Genomic DNA, 25,030 nt, shown 5'->3' on the forward strand with positions numbered 1-25,030 from the left:
GGCCGGGGATCGAACCCCGAACCTTCCGCTGTCCGGGCGGACGCTCGACCATGGAGACGGTCAGAGCAGAACAGAGCGTAGTAGAGCATAAAGACGACAGAACGGAGAGTAGTGCCGCGCAGTAGATAGAACAGAACAGAACAGAACAGAACAAACAGTAAAAATGTTCCCGTCCAGAGCAGAACAGAACATTACCAAAACAAGGATAGTGCAGAAAAACTCCACAGAGCAGAGCAGAGCAGAGCAGCACTATCGTAGCTTCCTTCAAGGCCGTGCACACACGTAACACATCGGAATTTAAAGAAAACATAGTTTGGAAAAGTTTTTAAAAAAACGAGGGAACACCCAACTACTAATCGGCCTGGGTGAACTCTAAAAAAATAACACTTGAACAAAATATTGCTTGAGAGTTGAACAAGGCTTCCGAGAAAGATCTTATGACAACGAGTGGTGTTCTTAAGGATCAATCACTAAGTTTTTTATAACGCTTTTCAATGAGTATTCCTGTAAGGATTGCCGTCTGAGACCCTCTGGTTCATCCCCGAATCCCCGCGGTACAACACAGTCTCCCCGCCTCCCACCTGATCAAATCCCATCCTCGCGGTGTAACCTGTCCCAGCGCCACGGCCCTCTGGGGATTAAAGTGTTTCGTTACCTTTCAAACCCAAGCTCTTTAACCATACTAACATGTTTACAACTATTAGCCCCAGAAACCCCTGGTCGGGATGATGAGTTTAACCCCAAGAAAACCTTCTCTCTGTTGAGATTGCCCGGATTAACATTCTTGTAGCTTTTACCAGGCCGCCAGGTGGCGCATCATGTCACGTGATTGACATGTTTGAAAACTGCCACGAAGGTTCTAGCTTCTGTCATCGTTGTGTGGATCGCATTCTTAGATTCACGTTTACCCTGATAAGTTTAAACCGTGCCTAATCGTATATCTTCCTAGTGTTCCGTGTATTGGTGACCACATAATTTACTATATAAGACGTTGCCTAAAGAGTTCAAGATGAAAGAGCATTATGTTAAGCAATGGGTTTACGTCATCCGACAGGGTGACAATGACGGCACTGGAACAAGGGTGTAAATGCCATTTGAGTATGTGTAAAGTAATTAAAATAATTTCTTGTGAGAGACGTTGCCTTAACGTTTCAAGATGAAAGAGAAAAGATCCGTGACTTGTATATATCACGAAAAAGCTTTTATAGACACTACTTCACTGGAAGGTTAAATAAACATATATGTTTATGTTATTTTGATGTATGGTTAAATCCATGGATTAATCTGAGATTCGAACTTACTTTCTTATCATGGCTGTGAAATCAGGGGATTGGTATGATTGTTAACATTTTATATCTCTTTTAGAATGTGCGTCTTATTTAACTCAAATAAGTGTTTCAAAACAGATAAGGGGGCACGGGTGGCCCAGTCGTCTAAGGCGCCGCGATTCGCTGTGCAGAGTTGCGTCCCTTGGGCACGCCAGAAACCTATGATTGTGGGTTCGAATCCAGGTTCGCCCCGATTATGTTTCTAGGTTTGTCAGCACCGTGCTCGTGGGTTTCACCGAAGTGGTAAACGTCTGAGACCTGCAACACTTCGGGCTTTCCTCCCACATTAAGCTGACCCGCCGTGATATGACTGGAATACTGTTAAAAGCGGCGTTAAACCCAACTCACTCACTCAAAACAGATAAAAGCATTGCCAAACATTTCGTAGCGGGTTTAACATTTGGAATACAAAATGTGTCTCCGATCAAATGACCAACTTCTCCTGTCTGTACCAAAATACAGGCGAAAGTCCTTCGGTAGTCGATGCTTCTCTCATGCTGGTGCCTCTCTATGGAGCTCCCTTCCCTTCAGCTTTAAAAGTGCACCTAGTATCACTGTATTTATGTTTTTAAATCTGGACTCAAAACATACCATTTTAAAGCTACAACTAAATGTGTATATTTTTACTATCTTACTGTCCCCTCTCTGTTGTATATGGGGGCGGTCGGGTAGCCTAGTGGTTAATGCGTTCGCTCGTCACGCCGAAGACCCGGGTTCGATTCCCGACATGGGTACAATGTGTGAAGCCCATTTCTGGTGTCCCCCGCCGTGATATTGCTGGAATATTGCTAAAAGCGGCGTAAAACCATATTCACTCACTCACTCACTGTTGTATATGTGTACATATACTGAATTTGAGTCCGGCTATACAAATAGCCTTCTTATTATTATGATGATTATTATTGTTGTTGTTGTTATTATCATTAATGTTAGCTTGGGAATATGCACGCTTTTTGTATTGAAGGTAATGTCTTGACGATGAGAATCATGTCCTTCAACTGACCTTTAAATCAAGAAGGGCGGGATAAATTTAGAGATTTGTTTGTTAAAAGTAGACTGACTATCTTACCAAGAGTCTACAATTAAAGATGAAGAAACAAACTGTATCCTTGAGAAGTACATTGTATTTACTTTACATATTCCAACTTGGGTGAATGGTAGCGTCACGTATGTTACATTGCCGTATGGCATGATACACTGCCGGCAAAAGAGCGTATACACAAATTGCTATTCGATGGTGATGGATCTGATAACGAGTGTCAAAGTTGTGTTTTGACCTTAAGTTTGCAGTGTTTCGGCGACTGTTGTCAGCTTAGTAACGTTTTGATAATGTTTGTAATTGTTTGATCAAATCAACTTTTCAAGTGTATATTTATTTTTGCCTGGCAGTTTATTTCTAGTCTAAGTCCAACTTTAGAGTAAATAGTTTGTCACTTATTCGCCTGCAAGATAACGAATCATTTCATGGGGCCGCACTTTTGACACAGTGTCGCATATACAGTTTAAGGTAAGGCCTATTGGTTTCTCCCGGCGGGGCAGTTTGAGAGACCAGACTTGCTCGTGTCTGCTGTTTTATCGTTATCGCCGCTTTTCGACAATAAACGGCCGAAACAAAATATGCAGTCCAATTTGGCCAGAAAGGGAACGTGTTCCTTTAAATCATAACTGTAATTCCAGCGCCTTAAACAACAATACAATTTAAGAAGTGTCTTTTTTAAGGGAGAGAAAAAAAGAAAAGAAAAAATTGTTCCGCTTCGGTTTCCAACGGGGATTCATCGAAGGAGTTGAGCAAATATTAGAGATATCTTTTTCTGATAAGGAAGGAGAAAACATGAGCTTCTATAGGGAAACTACGAAGTGAAATGATTTGCGCGGGTCACTTGGGGGCTATCGGCTTTTATACCCAATACCTCCTCCAACAAGATTGATCACAACGCACGCCATTACCGGAAGTGGGTGTAATCTCGTGACCTTTAAACTTTGACCTCATCCGCTGGGGATGAGCAAAGCCACATTTGACTTCCTTGCGTGAACAGGTCTTGAATTGTTCTCGATCGGTTTGAAAGATCTTAAAGGTCAAGGACTCCTCTGAGAGGTCGCTCTCGTTCTGGAAAATAATTTTGTACCTTGGTGTGGGGTCGTGTTGTTTTGGCGAGCCATTTAGCAATGGTTGTTCCCTGACAGAAAATAGACTGGCGGCGCACCACCGCTGCGCGAGTCTATGCAATATTAATTAGTGCTTGACATGGCAGATAGGAAATATAGACTTCTAATGTTTTTGGGTTGTTTTTTTATTTGTGCAAGCCTTTTCATTTTATACTGTTACCATGCACGTGATCTATTTATCCCGTCGTGCAGAATCGAATCGTGTCAAAAAAAACCGGATTGAAGGTTCGCGTCATTTTTAAAACCACATGCTTCAACTTCAACCCATTAGTGTTTTGCTACATGAAACGATTCTTTAGCTGACAATGCAAAAGTATCACGTATATGTGGCCATTGATTAAAGGCATATCATTGGATTTGATATGATGATGATTTAATTGTATGTGATAATTATGGGGCTTTGCGCGGCAGAAATCATCCTTGTCTTCAGCCACGGCTAAGGTGTGGATTAGATGGTCAAGATGGTCGTATACAAATGTAGGTTGAGTGGCCATGTAGACGTTAAGATCCGGGTTAGAACTGATATTCAGCAACTCATGCTTGTCGTAAGAGGCAACTAACGGGATCGGGTAGTCAGGCTCGCTGATTTGGTTGATGCACATGATGTCAATCACTGGAGTGTCTGGTTTAGACTCGATTTTTTAGAGGACCGCCGTCATATAGCTGAAATATTGCTGAGTGTGGCGTTAAACAACAAATAAACAGATTGTATGGCCATGTCGTATGCTATCTGTAAGCTGACAGTCTGTGTGCCGCCGTACATCGACGGTATTTGTATTTGCTCACAACTTGATTGTCTGTTCAAGACTGAAAATATACAAACAGCCGTGACGTAGCTGCCACATTTTGAAAACACCGCTTTCAGAAATATTCAAGCCACATGATGCCGGGAGACACTAGAAATGGACTTCACACATTGTACCCATGTGGGGAATTGAACCCGGCGTGACGACCGGAGGCTTTAACCACTAGGCTACCTAACCGCTCCGTACACACCCTTGTTGATTTAACTCACTCACTCAACCCAAGTCTTCACCACTCCACTCCACTCCACTCCACTGCTGCTAAGTTCAAAACATTACGCCCTTCGAGTATTCGCCGTTTCAGGTAAACTCGGAGTTTACGGACAAGTGCGTTTTGTAACGAAAACCCATCGTAGGAAAGTCTCATGCATTTTTGCAGCCTACTTAATAACGTTCTTTATGCTCAGTGCAGTAAAACGTCGTCAATGACGACACCGCTCATGCGCGCTACTGCAGTACTTACCTACTCAGACCACAGACGTCCTGGCGTGTTCCGGGGAAGCTCCCCTATACTTGAATTTAATGATATCATCAGTCCTGGTTTAACGTAGGATTGAGAGATAAGAGCAGCATGCATTAGGAAAAAACAACTTAAAAGGTCAAAGGTGGTTGGGTCCTCAGCAATTGCAGAAGCTCGACGTATATTGACCGTTTGTGCAAACCCAGGCGCCATACGTAAAGGTTTTGTTGCTGATTCTTTGGAGGACAAATCTGAGTGAGTGAGTGAGTGAGTGAGTGATTGAGTGGGTGAGTGGGTGAGTTGGGTTAAATACCGAGTTGAACAGTTTATCAGTTATTTCACGTCGTGTCGGCTTGATGTGGGAGGAAAGCCCGAAGTGATTATTTTAGTGAAACCCATGAGCACTGGTATGGTGCTGACAAACCTAGACACATAATCAGGAAGAATCCAGGATTCGAACCCAGACTCATTGGTTTCTGGCACAGCAAAGGGATGAATCGCGGTGATCTGGACGACTGGGACACACACCGACACACACACTGACACACACACACCGACACACACACCGACACACCGACCGACACACACACCGACACACACACACCGACACACACACACACACCGACACACACACACCGACACACACATCAACACACACACACCGACACCTCCCGACACACACACACACCCACCCCCCACCCCCCCACACACACCGACACACACACACACACACACCGACACACACATCAACACACACACACCGACACACACATCAACACACACACACCGACACCCCCCGAAACACACACCCCCACACCCCCACACCGACACACACACATCGACACACCGACACACACACACACACACACACACACATCGACACACACGCACCCCGACGCACCCCGACACACACACACACACACACACCGACACACACACACACCGACACACACACACACACAGATGGTAATTCGTTACCACTCGCCCCTTTCCGTAACCTGCAAGAAGACTCGTCCCCCTCTCGATGACGGCGCGTATGACTTCAAGTATTACGGGCAAAGAATCCCTCAGGAATAATGTTTGACTTTACATATACCTTGCATCTAAAAATATACGCAACATACAATTAAATGTGTTCAAACATGCTACATAATACTGTAAGTCTCCATGTGTTTTAAATAGCGTCTTGAAAATATGTATATGGAGAAAATAAACGTGAATCACTAAGCAGCGAGTTGGCAATTTCTTTAGCTATGCCCGTTTGCGCTTAGACGGAACCCAGTTGCCAAAAAATGGCCGAGAGGAGCACGAGCCGCTATTTGGCTCGACCCGGAATAACACGAGTTGGTCACGGATGCAGTGAAGTCAGTCAGTCGGGGAAAGGGTCAGTTTATCCCGAAATAACCCGAATGGTTACGATTCTGACAAAACTAATTCACTAATTGAAGGCACGCGTGAACAGCCCCCTCCTCCCCCCTTCCCTTGTCACAACGCTTACTTGTTTTTAATTGCCGAGCAAAGGACTAAATCGGCGCCTTTCAAAGCAACTTGCAACAAAGGTCACACGCAAGATGGTACTCTGCCTACGTCACACTGTCGCGTTTGGGTGTGTTGGAGAACGTCCGAATTTTCACGATTAGCTGAGCAGCTAATTGCTAGATGAAAGGCCTTCTCCTTAAAACAAACCACTCTCCAGTTTTCGGCAATGTGACTAACCTAGGTTTACTGCTCATGGTGTAAACTAATAGGGCCACACACGCCCATTTGCTGCACGCGCGTGCTATTCCCCTGGCTACGTTTTGGCGATCCGGACCTTCGCCTTCATTGTTCTCGGAACTTAAATGTGTGAAGCGGTGACATGGTTGAACGAGTCACGTGCAAAACGACCGGAGGACCTAAAGCGTAAAAAGAGGGTGACGCCAAGCTGTTGATTTTAGAAATTCACGCCCCCAGCGTGATAAGGGATCAGCTGGAACCATTTCATGTTTTACAACATCAAGTAAAATGCCGTCATATGGCCACATCGAAATACACATTGATCCTCGCCCAAATGTACCAAAAATACGTTTTATCAACGACCAAACATATGATTTACCGCTTGAGGGACTCACTATTTTGCTGTTTAAAGGTGTGACATCTGGCTGGTTGGTTTTTTTTTCATTTCTTTAGCTCGTGTTCTCGACTGTATGGGATGAAGATGAGGTCGGAATAAAAACCATCTGTGACGTCATCTATGTTTTCAGGTGGTGTCTTATATTCGTATAATGACACCTAATTATATTTTGGGCGTATTCAACCATGTCGCCTCTGGTGTGTTAGTGTCCCGACATTAGTTAGACAGCCAGTTGTTAGACACCTTAAAATAACAACTTTTCTGGTTGAGTGCACAACAAAGTGCAATGCTGTTACCTTGATTGATAATGGAATGACCCATAGCTAAACATCAAGATATAACAAAACAAAAAGACGTGTTAAGTCAGATGTACGTATTTTATAAACGTTCATCTCAGATTTGGCTGTTACCTCAGATGTATATACACATATATTAAATTTATGTGTGTTGATATAATAACCTGTAATTTCTCTGGTACCGAAATAAACTTTTCATAATTTTTTTTATAGTTCTCTGGGATTCGAACCTGTATGTAATTTAATTGTTGATATGTAATTTAATTGTTGATACGAGAAACGTGTGTATCCCTTACGAAATTGACAAACACCGGGAGAGGTGTCTTCTGTAGAGACAAACAACTGAAGTTTGGTATTTGCTCAATATATTTATATTTTCTCAATATATTCTGACATATTTGATCGTTATTTGTTAATCTAGACACAGCGCGCGCGCACGCACGCACGCACGCACGCACGCACGCACGCACACACACACGCACACACACACGCACACACACACACACAGAGGTTTTGGTTGGAATTGTAGAACCCTTAGACAACAGGGATCGGATTTGCAAAATTTCGGGATTCGCCCCCCGTATAACCAACTCGATCCCCACTATCCCGTTTTACAATCCCAACGAAACCGCGGAGGCGAGTTCCATGCTGTACATCAATCCCGCTTTCAGCATTTCTGTTAATCACGGCGTGTCAGCTTTATGTGAGCGGTGTTTGTTTGTTTGGTTGTTTGTTTGTTGTCGCCGTACCCAGCTATATGACGTATGTCTGTAAATAACCGAATCTGGACTAGACTATCCAATGATTGACATCATGAGCATCGATCTAAAGAATTGGGATACGATAACTTGCATGCAACTAGTCAGCAAGCTTGACCACCTGATCTCATTGGTCGCTTCTTAGTAGCATTGGTTGCTGAGAGGTGATTGAGCGACCTAGATACGTGCAAAACATTGGTCTACTGTGGGGAATCGAACCCTGGATTTCCATGTGACGAGCGAACGTTTTAACCACATGGCTACCCTACCGCCCCTTATGTGAGAGTTAAGATCAGAAGTGTCGTCAGAAACGTCACTCTGGTAAAACCCACGAGTATGATGCTGATAGAATCTGGGATTCGAACCCTCAAGTGCCGCGCCTTAAACCACTTGGCTATCGGTAAAAATAAAGTGAGTGAGTGAGTGAGTAAGTATACAATCACGCAATCGTCTGTACGCTCTGAGTTGCATCCCTTGAAACCCCAGTTCGTGCTGATTATGTTTCTAGGTTTGTCAGCACCATACCCGTGATAAACGTCTAAGACCTGGGCTTTCCTCCCACACCGTGATATAGCTGTTAAACGGCATTATCCCCAAATCACTCACTCACCATGATTGTTTTCAATTGATCTGGTTATGACCATTATTATCATTAGTAGTAGTAGTAGTAGTAGTAGTAGTAGCAGTAGTAGTGGTAGTGCTAGTAGTAGTAATAGTGGTAGTAGTAGTAGTAGTAGTGGTAGTGGTAGTAGTAGTAGTAGTAGTAGTAGTAATAGTGAGTGAGTATGGTTTTACGCCGCTTTTAGCAAAATTCCAGCAATATCACGGCGGGGGACACCAGAAATAGGCTTCACACATTGTACCAATGTCGGGAATCGAACCCGGGTCTTCGGCGTGACGATCGAACGCTTTAACCACTAGGCTACCCGACCGCCCAGTAGTAGTAATAATAATAATAGTAGTAGTAGTAGTAGTAGTAGTAGTAGTAGTAGTAGTAGTAGTAGTAATAATAGTAGTGGTAGTGTTAGTAGTAGTAATAGTGGTAGCAGTAGTAGTAGTAGCAGCAGCAGTAGTAGTAGTAGTAGCAGCAGCAGCAGCAGCAGCAGTAGTAGTAGTAGTAGTAGTAGTAGTAGTAGCAGCAGTAGTATACAGTAGCAATGTCTCACGTGTATAATAAACAGTCTATACCTGTACTTGACATAGGCCAGGGTACGTTCAGCTTAATCCCCCTGGTTCTTTGGACAAGCACGAGACAAGGGCACATAGAAACAAAAAAAGATATCTAAAATACATATATGCCCCATTTGATAATAAATATGTATCACACGCCACGAAAATCCTGCAAAGGTCAATTTGTTCCTTCAGTGTGATAGATTCTTTTTTTTCAAGCATGAAAAAACAATTGAAACCGGGTTACAACAAAACGTAGACTTTGATCTGACCCGGCCCACCAGTTATAGCTAAATGCCTATACCCAGTGCGCATGCATAGGGCAATATGAAAACAACTATCGGAGTACCATATCATTTCACAATTCATCTTTTTACGCTTTTCTGCAATGTTCTGGTATGCTTGTTGTTCCGTAGCAGTTTCTTATACATCAAACGACCGCGCAGTATATATAGATCTTGCTTGATGCTACACCGCCACGGCTTCGTGAAAACCGCATGGGCCTCCACATCAAAGAACATCCGCGGACAAAAAAATAGTCCCCTGTCTGTTACTGTTCAACGGGTCATAGATCACAGCGCAGTAAGACAAATGTATCTAGAAAGTCCCCTTCCCTTCTCTGCAGTTAGGCGCGTAGTGTTAGTTTTTTTGTCAGCTAGCCAATAATCAGACTCCTGGCGGCCATAAGTCACCTTGACAAGGTCTGTTTTAAAACGAGTCTTCTGTTTTTGTTGAACAACAATGTATTCCTACGAGGCGGCACAACCGTTGCCTTTCCGAAAATTACATATCATGCTTTTGTGAGATCCCTTTATGGGAGAAAATTGTGAATGGCAAATATGGAGTCCCCTTGCTCGTGCCTAGATCGCTTTGGAGCACCGGTAATAGCCAACAATTACGCCTGTCGTCCTTTTTTCGGCTTATATTCTGACCCGATGTAATGCAACCCTTCCCAGAAGGCACTGCGCGGTTTCAGGTGGCCTTAAGGGAGAGGTTCACTCGGTCAAGATTCCCTTGGTCACGTGATGGTGACGTCATCGTGCTGGAAGGTCTTGAGGTCGTGAAGGCGTGAAAAGGTCTTTGTGTGGCGTGTTGAAGCGAACTGTTAGAGCAACTCATTTAGATAGTAAAAGTGCTTCAGCTAATTTTAACATCAGACAGGCACACTGGGAGAATATGGAGAAGGGCTTTTGGTAACCCAATCCTATTATAACTTGAAAGCTGTATCGCCAACTTTAAAAAGTGACAAAGTTTTAAAATGTTTTCTTCTGATCTCAGCAGACTGAGAAAACGATTACAATACATATGCTATTCTTAAAGTTAGAAGAATCAGGACTAGGCAAGCCAATGACTTGAGCACAATCCACGCCTATAGTTGGATGGATGGACGGATGGATGGATGGATGGACAGACAGGCAGATTTTCGAACGCGACGTTAAACCCTATTTCACCCCCCTTCACCTTACCCGATCCAGTTTAGAAGACTGTAACAAGTATGAGATTGATAGGAATAAATTTTACCCCGAAATCCCACTCAGTGTTATCATGGCATGACAGATTAGCCATAGTAGTATGAAAAAATCGGATTGTCCTTAACTTACTTTAGTAGCATAGATCAGCCTTGCCCTAAAAGGAAGAAGGTGATATACAATCTCCAGTTTTGATTGAAAGTAAGTCTTCTTCGTTGTAATATTTTTATTTCAAGGGAAGCTTCGCGATAAATAAAACTGCAATACGCATTTCACAGATGCAGTATCGTTTCGCCACTACCTTTCAGCAAGAAGCAAGAAAACTACACGAACTGTGTTTGCCAATTTCTTTCAAACTGCTGGCGACTGGCCATAGTGCATCATAGATATGTACATATTAAAGGCAGCCATCACCAACTCACAGATGGAGGACGAAGAGAATGCTGACGTGCTGCGCAGTACAACGCGTAAACTGTGTTGTGCGTTTCACCCCTTAATAAGTACATGTAGGTGCGTGCAGTATGACGAGTGAACCGCCCGGATGTTTAAACTGAATGGTGTTATTTTGTATGCCATTTTTCCTTTTTTTCAAAAGGTTCGTATTTAATGTTCCAAGTGAAACCACATATAAGACACAATGGTTCTCTGGTCTTTTTACGACTGCAAAAGAAATGTGTAGAGAACCAGAGGTTTTGTTCATTTTCGACCGAACTATTTTAAGTGACCGTAACTATGAATAACCACAGACTTTGCACCGTTGCGCGAGAAGAAATCTTTATTTTTGTCTCACAGTTGAAATACACACTCATAGACAAGAACTGATTATATAGCAGTAGATGATGTCTCGGTCAGTGGGACGGATATACAAGGTTATTGCTAGGCGAGCTGGACGTGGTATTTATAACTTTGGCCGCTGGTGAACAGTAGGGATTGGAGAAAAGTAAGTATTTGAAAAACAACATTTAAACAGTGGCAACGAAGCTAGTGCTCATGGTACTTTGGGTAGTTTGACCTTTGAAATGGACTCCGTACTCAGGAATATTCCAGCTATATGACGGTGGACTGTAAATAATCGAGCCTAGACAGGACAATCCAGGGATGGACATCATGAGCATCGAGCTACACAATTGAGAAACGATGACCAAGTCAGAGAGCCTGACCACCCGATCCCGAAGGTCGCTCTTAGGAAAAGTACAGTCGGCTTTTACGACAAGCATGGGTTGCTGAAGACCTCTTCTACCCCGGATCTTCACTGGTGAAACTTCATACTGATAAAGTGAATGAGTGAATGTTGTCTTACGCCGCAGTCAGTGCACTATTTCAACTATATTATGGCGGCCTGTACATAATTCAGTGATAGCATGAGCAGTTCCACGCCTTCGGGGTATGCTGACATGCATTCAGCCAAGTCAACGACTCCGACCAACCGATCCATTTTCGTCGACTCTTACGACATGGCATCGCATAGCTGTAGCGTTTGGATAGATTTAATCTGGATGTCCTGATAAATCAATAATTGTTTTTTTTCAATTTTTTTTGTCCGATGATTGGCGTCCTCCCAAAAAATGTTTTGACTATTGTTATCTGGCAACCAATGTGCTATTGTGATCTGGCAACCAATGTGCTATCGTGATCTGGCAACAGATGTGCTATTGTTATCTTGCAATCAATGTGCTATTGTTATCTGGCAACCAATGTGCTATTGTTATCTGGCAATCAATGTGCTATCGTCAATCTTTCAATCAATGTGCTATTATTGTCAGGAAACCAATGTCCCAGTGCATCTGTGTCAACCAATGTCCCAGTGCATCTGTGTCAACCAATGTCCCAGTGCATCTGTGTCAACCAATGTCCCAGTGCATCTGTGTCAACCAATGTCCCAGTGCTTTTGTGTAAATCAATGTCCAAGTGCATCTGTGTCACCAATGTCCCAGTGCTTTTGTGTAAGTCAATGTCCACGTGCTTCCCTATCAACCAGTGTGTGATTGCTTCTGTGTCAACCAATGTGTGATTGCTTCTGTGTCAACCAATGTATGATTGCTTCTGTATCAACCAATGTGTGATTGCTTTTGTGTGTGTGATTGTAGATGTAGATGATTGCTTCTGTGTCAACCAGTGCGTGATTGCTTCCTTGTCAACCAATGTCCAAGTGCTTCTGTGCCAACCAAAGTGTGATTGCTTCTGTGCCAACCAATGTGTGATTGCTTCTGTGTCAACCAATGTGTGATTGCTTCTGTGTCAACCAATGTCCCAGTGCTTCTGTGTCAACCAATGTGTGATTGCTTCTGTGTCAACCAATGCGTGATTGCTTCTGTGCCAACCAATGTGTGATTGCTTCTGTGTCAACCAATGTGTGAATGCTTCTGTGTCAACCAATGTTCAAGTGCTTTTGTGTCAATCAATGTGTGATTGCTTCTGTACCAACCAATGTGTGATTGCTTCTGTGTCAACCAATGTGTGATTGCTTCTGTGTCAACCAATGTGTGATTGCTTCTGTGTCAACCAATGTTCAAGTGCTTCTGTATCAACCAATGTGTGATTGCTTCTGTGTCAACCAATGTGTGATTGCTTCTGGGTCAACCAATGTGTGATTGCTTCTGTGTCAACCAGTGTGTGATTGCTTCCTTGTCAACCAATGTCCAAGTGCTTCTGTGCCAACCAATGTGTGATTGCTTCTGTGCCAACTAATGTGTGATTGCTTCTGTGTCAACTAATGTGTGATTGCTTCTGTGTCAACTAATGTCTCAGTGCTTCTGTGTCAACCAATGTGTGATTGCTTCTGTGTCAACTAATGTTTCAGTGCTTCTGTGTCAACCAATGTGTGATTGCTTCTGGGTCAACCAATGTGTAATTGCTTCTGTGTCAACCAATGTCCCAGTGCTTCTGTGTCAACCAATGTGTGATTGCTTCTGTGTCAACCAATGCGTGATTGCTTCTGTGCCAACCAATGTGTGATTGCTTCTGTGTCAACCAATGTGTGAATGCTTCTGTGTCAACCAATGTTCAAGTGCTTTTGTGTCAATCAATGTGTGATTGCTTCTGTACCAACCAATGTGTGATTGCTTCTGTGTCAACCAATGTGTGATTGCTTCTGTGTCAACCAATGTGTGATTGCTTCTGTGTCAACCAATGTTCAAGTGCTTCTGTATCAACCAATGTGTGATTGCTTCTGTGTCAACCAATGTGTGATTGCTTCTGGGTCAACCAATGTGTGATTGCTTCTGTGTCAACCAGTGTGTGATTGCTTCCTTGTCAACCAATGTCCAAGTGCTTCTGTGTCAACCAATGTGTGATTGCTTCTGTGCCAACTAATGTGTGATTGCTTCTGTGTCAACTAATGTGTGATTGCTTCTGTGTCAACTAATGTCTCAGTGCTTCTGTGTCAACCAATGTGTGATTGCTTCTGTGTCAACTAATGTTTCAGTGCTTCTGTGTCAACCAATGTGTGATTGCTTCTGGGTCAACCAATGTGTAATTGCTTCTGTGTCAACCAATGTCCCAGTGCTTCTGTGTCAACCAATGTGTGATTGCTTCTGTGTCAACCAATGCGTGATTGCTTCTGTGCCAACCAATGTGTGATTGCTTCTGTGTCAACCAATGTGTGAATGCTTCTGTGTCAACCAATGTTCAAGTGCTTTTGTGTCAATCAATGTGTGATTGCTTCTGTACCAACCAATGTGTGATTGCTTCTGTGTCAACCAATGTGTGATTGCTTCTGTGTCAACCAATGTGTGATTGCTTCTGTGTCAACCAATGTTCAAGTGCTTCTGTATCAACCAATGTGTGATTGCTTCTGTGTCAACCAATGTGTGATTGCTTCTGGGTCAACCAATGTGTGATTGCTTCTGTGTCAACCAGTGTGTGATTGCTTCCTTGTCAACCAATGTCCAAGTGCTTCTGTGCCAACCAATGTGTGATTGCTTCTGTGCCAACTAATGTGTGATTGCTTCTGTGTCAACTAATGTGTGATTGCTTCTGTGTCAACTAATGTCTCAGTGCTTCTGTGTCAACCAATGTGTGATTGCTTCTGTGTCAACTAATGTTTCAGTGCTTCTGTGTCAACCAATGTGTGATTGCTTCTGGGTCAACCAATGTGTAATTGCTTCTGTGTCAACCAATATTCAAGTGCTTCTGTGTCAACCAATCTGTGATTACTTTTGTTAAATCAATGTCCCAGTGCGTCTGTGTCAACCAATGTGTGATTGCTTCCGTGTCAACCAGTGTGTGATTGCTTCTGGGTCAACCAATGTGTAATTGCTTCTGTGTCAACCAATATTCAAGTGCTTCAGTGTCAACCAATGTGTGATTGCTTTTGTGTCAACCAATGTCCAAGTGCTTCTATGTCAACCAATGTGTGACTGATTTTGTGTCAGCCAATGTCCCAGTTCTTTTGTGTCAACCAATGTCCAAGCGCATCTGTGTCAACCAATGTCCAAGTGCTTCTGTGTCAACCAATGTGTCAGTACTTCTGTGTAAAACCAATATATCAGTGCTTCCGTGTCAACCAATGCATCAGTACTTTCGTGTCAACCAAAGTGTCATTGCTTCTGTGGCAACCAATGTGGATTGTTTATGTGGATGTTTCACTTTAAATGAACCAGTACCAGTGTAACGTTTGATTACTTCGGAGCTAAAGATAAAAGGATAAACATATATCTGTTCACTCATCTAATAGAGCCTAATACATAACATAAGCCTTTAACATATGAAAACATCATTGTCCAGCTGAGTGTATTGTTTCAATGGTAATTGTATGTATCCTACATGTACTTGTATGTACCCTGTATGCACCCTGCAAGTGCCCTACATCTACAATGCATGTACCATGCATGTACCCTGTATGTACACTGTATGCACCCTGCATGTACCCTGTATGCACCCTGCAAGTACCCTACATCTACCATGCATGTACCCTGTATGTACCCTACATCTACCATGTATGTACCCTACATCTACCCTGTATGCACCCTGCATGTACCCTGTATGCACCCTGCATCTACCCTGCATGTACCCAACACATACCCTGTATGCGCACTGCATGTACCCTGGATGTACCCTGTATGTACCCTGTATGTACCCTGCATGCACCCTACATCTACCATGTATGTACCCAACATATACCGTGTATGCACCCTGCATGTACCCTGGATGTACCCTGTATGTACCCTGCATGCACCCTACATCTACCATGTATGTACCCAACATATACCCTGTATACACCCTGCATGTACCCTGTATGTACCCTGTATGTACCCTGTATGTACCCTGCATCTACCATGTATGTACCCAACATATACCGTGTATGCACCCTGCATGTACCCTGGATGTACCCTGTATGTACCCTGTATGTACCCTGTATGTACCCTGTATACACCCTGCATGTACCCTGTATGTACCCTGTATGTACCCTGTATGTACCCTGTATACACCCTGCATGTACCCTGTATGTACCCTGTATGTACCCTGCATCTACCATGTATGTACCCAACATATACCGTGTATGCACCCTGCATGTACCCTGGATGTACCCTGTATGTACCCTGCATGCACCCTACATCTACCATGTATGTACCCAACATATACCGTGTATGCACCCTGCATGTACCCTGGATGTACCCTGTATGTACCCTGCATGCACCCTACATCTACCATGTATGTACCCAACATATACCCTGTATACACCCTGCATGTACCCTGGATGTACCCTGTATGTACCCTGTATGTACCCTGCATGCACCCTACATCTACCATGTATGTACCCAACATATACCCTGTATACACCCTGTATTTACCCTGCATGTACCCTGCAAGTACCCTACATCTACCATGCATGTACCCTGCATGTACCCAACACGTACCCTGTATGCACACTGCATGTACCCTGTATATACCCTGCATGTACCCTGTATGTACCCTGCATGTACCCTACATCTACCATTTTTGTACCCAACATATACCCTGTATACACCCTACATGTACCCTGCATCTACCCTGCATATACCATGTATGCACCCTGTATGTACCCTGTAAGTACCCTGCATGTACCCTGTATGTACCCTGGATTCACCCTGTATACACCCTACATGTACCCTGCATGTACCCTGCATCTACCCTGCATATACCATGTATGCACCCTGTATGTACCCTGTAAGTACCCTGTATGTACCATGTGTGTACCCTGTATGCACCATGTATGTACCCTACATCTACCCTGTACACACCCTGCATGTACCCTGTATGTACCCAGCAAGTACCCTACACCTACCCTGCATGTACCCTACATCTACCATGCATGTACCCAATATATACCCTGTATACACCCTGCATGTACCCTGTATATACCATGTATGTACCCTACATCTACAATGTATGTACCCAACATCTACCCTGTATGTACCCTGCACTTATCCTGTATGTACCCTGCACTTATCCTGTATGTACCCTGCACTTATCCTGTATGTACCCTGCACTTATCCTGTATGTACCCTGCACTTATCCTGTATGCACCCTGCATGTACCCGACATATACCATGTACACGCCCTGCATGTACCCTGTATGTACCCTGCATGTACCCTACATCAACAATATATGTACCCTACATCTACCCTGTATGTACCCTGCATGTGTCCTGTATGCACCCTGCATGTACCCTGTATGTACCCAACATATACCCTGTATACACCCTGCATGTACCCTGTATGTACCATGTATGTACCTTGTATGTACCCTGCATGTACCCTACATCTACATTGTATGTACCCTACATCTACCCTGTATGTACCCTGCATATACCCTGTATGTACCCTGCATGTACCCGACATATACCATGTATACGCCCTGCATGTACCCTGTATGTACCCTGCATGTACCCTACATCAACAATATATGTACCCTACATCTACCCTGCATGTACCCTGTATGTACCCTGCATGTACCCTACATCAACAATATATGTACCCTACATCTACCATGCATGCACCCTGTATGTACCCTGCATGTACCCTACATCAACAATATATGTACCCTACATCTACCCTGCATGTACCCTGCATATGTCCTGTATGCACCCTGCATGTACCCGACATATACCATGTATACGCCCTGCATGTAACCTGTATGTACCCTGCATGTACCCTGTATGTACCTTGCATGTATCCTGTATGTACCCTGCATGTATCCTGTATGTACCCTGCATATACCCCTGCATGGACACAAATATATGTTGCATGTAGCGTGCTCTTGTGCTATTGTAACCAAGATGTCATCACAATGGTTGCTTGAAGTGTGCTCTTGTACTATTGTAACCAAGATGTCATCACAATGTTGCTTGAAGTGTGCTCTTGTGCTGTTGTAACCAAGCTGTCATCACAATGTTGCATGCAGTGGGCTCTTGTACTATTGTAACCAAGGTGTCATCACAATGTTGCTTGAAGTGTGTTCTTGTACTATTGTAACCAAGATGTCATCACAATGTTGCATGCAGTGGGCTCTTGTGCTATTGTAACCAAGGTGTCATCACAATGTTGCTTGAAGTGTGTTCTTGTACTATTGTAACCAAGGTGTCATCACAATGTTGCATGCAGTGGGCTCTTGTACTATTGTAACCAAGGTGTCATCACAATGTTGCTTGAAGTGTGTTCTTGTACTATTGTAACCAAGGTGTCATCACAATGTTGCTTGAAGTGTGTTCTTGTACTATTGTAACCAAGGTGTCATCACAATGTTGCTTGAAGTGTGTTCTTGTACTATTGTAACAAAGATGTCATCACAATGTTGCATGCAGTGGGCTCTTGTACTATTGTAACCAAGGTGTCATCACAATGTTGCTTGAAGTGTGTTCTTGTACTATTGTAACCAAGGTGTCATCACAATGTTGCTTGAAGTGTGCTCTTGTGCTATTGTAACAAAGATGTCATCACAATGTTGCTTGAAGTGTACTCTTGTTCTATTGAAACCATGATGTCATCACAATGTTGCTTGAAGTTTGCTCTTGTACTATTGAAACCATGATGTCATCACAATGTTGCTTGAAGTTTGCTCTTGTACTATTGAAACCATGATGTCATCACAATGTTGCTTGAAGTGTGCTCTTGTACTATTGAAACCATGATGCCATCACAATGTTGCTTGAAGTGTGCTCTTGTACTATTGTAACCAAGGTGTCATCACAATGTTGCTTGAAGTGTGCTCTTGTACTATTGTAACCAAGATGTCATCACAATGTTGCTTGAAGTGTGCTCTTGTACTATTGAAACCAAGATGTCATCACAATGTTGCTTGAAGTGTGCTCTTGTACTATAGAAACCAAGATGTGATCACAATGTTGCTTGAAGTGTGCTCTTGTGCTATAGAAACCGAGATGTCATCACAATGTTGCTTGAAGTGTGCTCTTGTGCTATTGTAACCAAGATGTCATCGCAATGTTGCTTGAAGTGTGCTCTTGTACTATTGAAACCATGATGTCATCACAATGTTCAATGTAGTGTGCTCTTGTGCTATTGTAACCAAGATGTCATCACAATGTTGCTTGAAGTGTGCTCTTGTACTATTGAAACCAAGATGTCATCAGAATGTTGCTTGAAGTGTGCTCTTGTACTATTGTAACCAAGATGTCATCACAATGTTGCTTGAAGTGTGTTCTTGTACTATTGTAACCAAGATGTCATCACAATGTTGCTTGAAGTGTGTTCTTGTACTATTGTAACGAAGATGTCATCACAATGTTGCTTGAAGTGTGTTCTTGTACTATTGTAACCAAGATGTCATCACAATGTTGCTTGAAGTGTGTTCTTGTACTATTGTAACCAAGATGTCATCACAATGTTGCTTGAAGTGTGCTCTTGTACTATTGAAACCAAGATGTCATCACGATGTTGCTGGTAGCATGCTCTTGTACTATTGTAACCAAGATGTCATCACGATGTTGCTTGAAGTGTGCTCTTGTGCTATTGTAACCAAGATGTCATCACAATGTTGCATGTAGTGTGCTCTTGTACTGTTGTTTATTGGTTGGTTAACACCGCATTCAGCAATATTCAAGCTGTATGACGGCAGTCTCTAAATTATCAAGTCTGGACCATACAATCCAGTGCTTAAGCAATCATGAACATCGATCTACGCAATTGGGATACGATGACATGCATCAACCAAGTCAGCGAGTCCGACCACCTAATCCTGTTGTACTATTGTAACCAAGCTGCCATCACAATGTAACAATTACAATGTTGCATGTAGTGTGCGCTCGTACTAGTCTAACAATGCTGCCATCACAATGTGGCAATCACAGGGTCTAGTACAATGGTAACAGAGTTGTCATTGAGATGCAGTAATTACGTGCCGTTACAATGTTGGGACAAATATGTCACTTGTTCCATTGGAACATGACGGAGTGTCAACATGGGAAAGTACAATGCCATGCAGTTGGCCAGAAGCCACTTAAGGTCATCAGGATCCATCGGTGTCAAGCAGACTTGTTGGCTTCATGAACAACACTTTGCTTGCATCTGTCGAAAACATTCTTCCAATAAAAAGGTACCTTATCCGTGGGGGCCCAGATACTAGTGAAACTATTTTCAATAATTCTAACTGAGCATAGTATTTGCTTCAACTGGACTGGCTAGTTTCTTTAATTTTCATTGTTTGTGATGGCGTTCATGGCAACATGACGTCATTGAATGCACGGATGACATTTAGGGAATATTACGTTACATCTTTCCACCAAAAGACAAACTGAGCTTATGTCTCGATTTGGTATCAGGAAACCCACATTTTTCTACATTTTCTCAGAAAAATAGACTATCGGTAACATTAAACAACCCACATTTAAACTTTGGGAATCATGAATTATCTGTCCCTGCTGATTTAATGTTGAAAAATTAATTCACTCTGGACAGATAACCTACAATTCCTCATAGCCTATTCCCCAAATAGAATCCTTAAATTTTCCTTCTATTTATGCCTTCCTGGAAGCTTTTCTCTACACCAAGGGCAGATCTAGCATTTTTAAAAAGGAGGAGTTCAAAATATCAAAATCTTTTCTCAGATAATTTTACTGCATGAGACATACATTTGGTTTTCAAAGAGTGGGGGTCTAGACCCCCTGGATCCCCTTGATCCCCTTATGTACACAATATCAACATGTTCTCGTTCACTCCACAGAAATACTGATTCATTGCACAAAGAGTATTATTGCTCATGGTCCAGGCATACTCTACCTCATCACCATGCCTACAACATCCATCACATGCTCACACATCGAAACTTTAAAAACAAACAAGAATGTGAGCTTGGTGCCTATTTTATTATTTGTATTATCATACAGACAGTAGTTTCTAGGTCCTGTTGCATATCTGTGAGATGGTCACATTGATCAGCACAATAACAACATACTATAGTACAGTGGTTTGGGGAAAGGTAGTTATATACCAAACATGGGCTACCTTCGCTTACAAATTGCTGCTGCACTGCTGCCTCTGATTGACCAATCAGAACGCTGCTGCATGCTACGACTTCGTCTCAAAATGGTTGACGAGTCATGGTCTATACTACAAAGCAAAAAAGCTTAACAAAAACAGTCTAAAAATAAGGTTGGATAAACTACTCAACCCATCTAAAATTGTCGCAGCTGGTTTTGCTTGAGAGGTTAAATTGCACCACAAAAGTTCACACGCTTTATGTAGAAATACAAACGACGGACAAACGATTGTATTGCACAATAATCCATTGTTTTGACAAAAATCAAGGTTCATGACTAGTTGCTGCAGTTGTCTGCGGCTTAATTTAAACTTGATTGGCTAATTCATGTTACATTAAATTCCCTATACATCATAAATGATAAATTAGAACTTAGCACACACAGCTTGACAACCAGTACGGTATGAAATTCGTAATGCACCAGTTGAATTGTTTACACACATCACGTAAGGGAGACATTGCATATATTGCCAAAAAACATCAAATTACATGTCCATATTCAAACTCAAGAAATTAATATCTTAACACCAATTTTGAGCATTTCCAATAAAAAAAAATGTTGCTCAGTTTTCATAAAAACAATTACGATTAAATGAAAAATATTTTTTTAATTATTTTTTCAGATTGCGGAATGTTTGAATATGTACAAGTTCCGATGTTTTTTCTTCGTAATGACTCCCTTCTAAATAATCAACACAAAATTGAGAGTCATGTACACTTAAGTAACACTGCTTCCATATGAGTTATACAAACCTATACCGACATTGCAGAGAAAACCGTCCACTATTTAAATGCTGCCTTATGGTCTACGGTATTAACACTAAGGGGCATGATATGAACGCTGAATGGTAAATTTGGAAAAAAAGGCCTCATGACATAGTTTCAAATCATATGTGACCTTTGCACAGAAGAGATACAAAAGCTTCAGAATTCTTGATTCAAGAAGTAGCACTTATAGCGTATAAGTTATGAAATAAATATAACTTTGTTCATCATACGTTTAAAGAAATCTCAGATCTTCACTTAATGAGATTCTAAAGCATCTTCATCTGAACCAACTTCATAAACCAATTTGATAAAATGTTCTTTTAACAATAAATCAAACATTCATTAACATTAAACATGTTCGTGCCCTATCCACAAAAATATAACAATTTCACATTAAAATATATGAACCCAGAGTAATACCCTATATCATTTAGGACAGGATGATATGGTAAATGGATTTGTCATGGACAAACAATCAGCAAACTAAAGCTGCTACACATAGCAAATAAATACCACAGGAAGGCGATATGTTTTCTGGCGATGCCAAAGTTTGTCAAGATGGCGCAGTGGACACCCTCACAGATGGAACTCTGCGGCGAATACTCAAGCACTGTCGAGTCGCACCGCGGCACTGTGCAAGGACCCAGCCATTACGAGTTCCACATGTACGTACACCAGCATCTGGTATGTTCCCACACTGCCTGGTGTGATGTTCCACCGATATAATGTGTCCTTTTGTCCCCTTTCCATAGTTGCCAGAGCAGGCCCAGTCTCACACAAAACAAACACCGCTACAGCTAACACAACTCAGACGCAGGCAGGGAGACCCTCTCAACGGGGCATGCCTCCTCGTTGCCATGACAACACAATGGACGCATCCTCGTAAGGACGTATCTTATATTTTTCTTGTTGAAAAAAACGTTTTATTACAAAAAATGTTTTTTGTTCATTCATGATAGTATTGGCATCTGAGTGAATTCAGATGGCATCAGATCGTCTAACTATCAGATTTCCAGCTATACAAAGGGTCAAACATACATGTTCTCATGAACTACAGAGAGACAATTACATGGAGATTCATACCAATGTACACATCTCAATGGTTTCTACTGGTGCAGTTATTAGCTACAGCAGCGGGCTAGAACAGCACGAGACAGTTTATATATTATATATTTATTTATAAATGCATCAAAACAACCGTACAGAAAACATACACTTAATAGAAACTGAGACGCTTTCTATGTACATATTGGACCCTGAATAGTGGGGTTGAATCGATGAATATGTATATTTATTGCATGGACCTTGGAAACACCTATCACGTAGTTTCCAGCTGACAAACGATCATGTGACATGGAATAAATAAATAAATAACTTAGTATACAACAAAGAAATACACCTCGGCCCTCTGGGGATTCAAATTTTCACCGAAACTGGTGCAGATTTTTTTTACATAACTTCAAATACACTGTACATGAAATTAACAATGTTCTATACTGTTGAGATGATTGCTTCGAGTCTCAGTAAATATATAGGTGGAATGGAAAAAGTCATGGAATGGATTTTATAAGATACATGAGCTTAATTGTTTTGAACCGATATCATTTTCATTTGCATGAAACTGTCACAAGATTCTTCCTATTGCTTAGAGAGAAAAGAAATGATCTAGATTTAGCACCATGGTGTTATTTTGTCCCTATTTCGCTTAACACTCGAAGTAACCATCGCTGGACTGAGATTTTTTCGTAATACGCAAACCTTGGTCATGGATTTCATAAAATGTCTATAAAACATAAATGATATATAAGATTCCACTCGCACATTATCATCTTGATCAAAATGACCAAAAAATACTTTGATGATCATAACAATACAATGAGCACAATCTGACAAATACTGAAAATCAGAACACAATTTCAACAAAATCAACCACAAAAAAAATAACTAAAAAATTAATTTATCATGATTATCTACACTATAAATGTGAAAAATATTGCACATTATCTGAACCTCCTTGCGATTCCGCAAAAAGTCTTTGTTTCCACAGAGCTCGTTAGACACTAACGAACTATACAATCAGACAGGTAATAGGGAGGCGCAATGAAATGACTAGTTCAATGGAATGATGAAAATGGGTATAAAACCTCTCTTGGCTCCATACAAATATGAATTGAGATATGATATGTCTCCGAATGACCTATACGTCGCAATATGTATCAACTCCATGGGCATAATAACTGATTTGTCATCCAAAACAACTTGCAAACGATAATAGTAAAGCGATTGGTAAATAGATTAGCAATAGCCAAAACAAAATATGAAGCACACAGGATGGATCTTCAGTGGTAATAATGTGTATGGTCTTGGACCATGTCTTTTTTTTAAATCAGAGGTTAAAACCAGATACCTTTCGGTATATGATAAATAAATAAATATAAAAATTTGGCTAGGACTTAGAGTCTGCAATACCTGATTTGTTAAGAGAAACAATAATTTAAATTAAGGTCAATATTAAATTAAATAATTTACATAATCAACAGCTGATGGAATGTTGAAAACGAAGCAAAAATACAACTTAAATAGCAATAACAAACTAAACATGTCGGTTGGTCTTTGGATTGCATCGAGCATGGCTATAGGACAACGACAATGACACTTCTGAGGTCATGATGACGAGAAAAGTAGTCCCGGCTCTGATGTATGAATCTATGAGAGCGAGCAAGGAGATCCACAATTGTGACATACATGGTTAACTCTTCGTACACGAACTCGCACTTTCACGGTTGTTGTTCCCGTTATCGTCTTGCCACTTATCCAAAGACCTGCGTCGGGCATTCATGAAGAAGTTGGCTACTGTGCTCACTTCAAGTCCAAGTTGCTGTGCAATAGTAGCTTGCATCTCCTTCGACGGACGTTTTGTTTCCTTAAATATTGCATGAAGCGTACGGCGTTGAATATCTGTGAACACCAGTCGAGGTTTTTTTGGAGGTCGATTTTCCTCTGGGGGCTTTTCTTGCTCTGCCTCTTTCCTCTTGCATGCTGGAAGAAAATTTCCAAAATCATAATTAGAGAAATCCTCACTAATATGAAAATAAGAAATGACATTTGGGAAGAAATTAGATGCATCAATAAATGAACAGATACATATTTTTCAAGTCTAGAATAAAGATCAAGGGAGATAACCAAGGTAGGGGAAAATTCATATAATTATTAGCTCAGAATGGC

The 25,030-nt window shown here is 41.8% G+C and overlaps 1 protein-coding gene across 5 annotated transcripts in view; it reads right to left on the reverse strand.

Moving 5' to 3' along the window:
• Positions 1-20,845: 20,845 nt before the first annotated feature.
• Positions 20,846-25,030, reverse strand: part of LOC139462287 (one cut domain family member 2-like) — a 36,688-nt gene continuing 32,503 nt past the window's right edge. For 4 of the 5 annotated variants that reach the window (XM_071243905.1, XM_071243903.1, XM_071243902.1 and 1 more), the window contains one exon: positions 20,846-24,844. In XM_071243905.1, coding sequence (XP_071100006.1) covers positions 24,555-24,844 — 290 coding nt within the window. In that variant the 3' untranslated portion in view covers positions 20,846-24,554. The remainder of the gene's footprint in view (positions 24,845-25,030) is intronic. The other variant, XM_071243904.1, reaches the window with a different exon arrangement.

Source organism: Haliotis cracherodii, unplaced genomic scaffold (assembly GCF_022045235.1).
Source record: "Haliotis cracherodii isolate W230 unplaced genomic scaffold, xgHalCrac1.p SCAF_15, whole genome shotgun sequence".
Taxonomy (NCBI): domain Eukaryota; kingdom Metazoa; phylum Mollusca; class Gastropoda; order Lepetellida; family Haliotidae; genus Haliotis; species Haliotis cracherodii.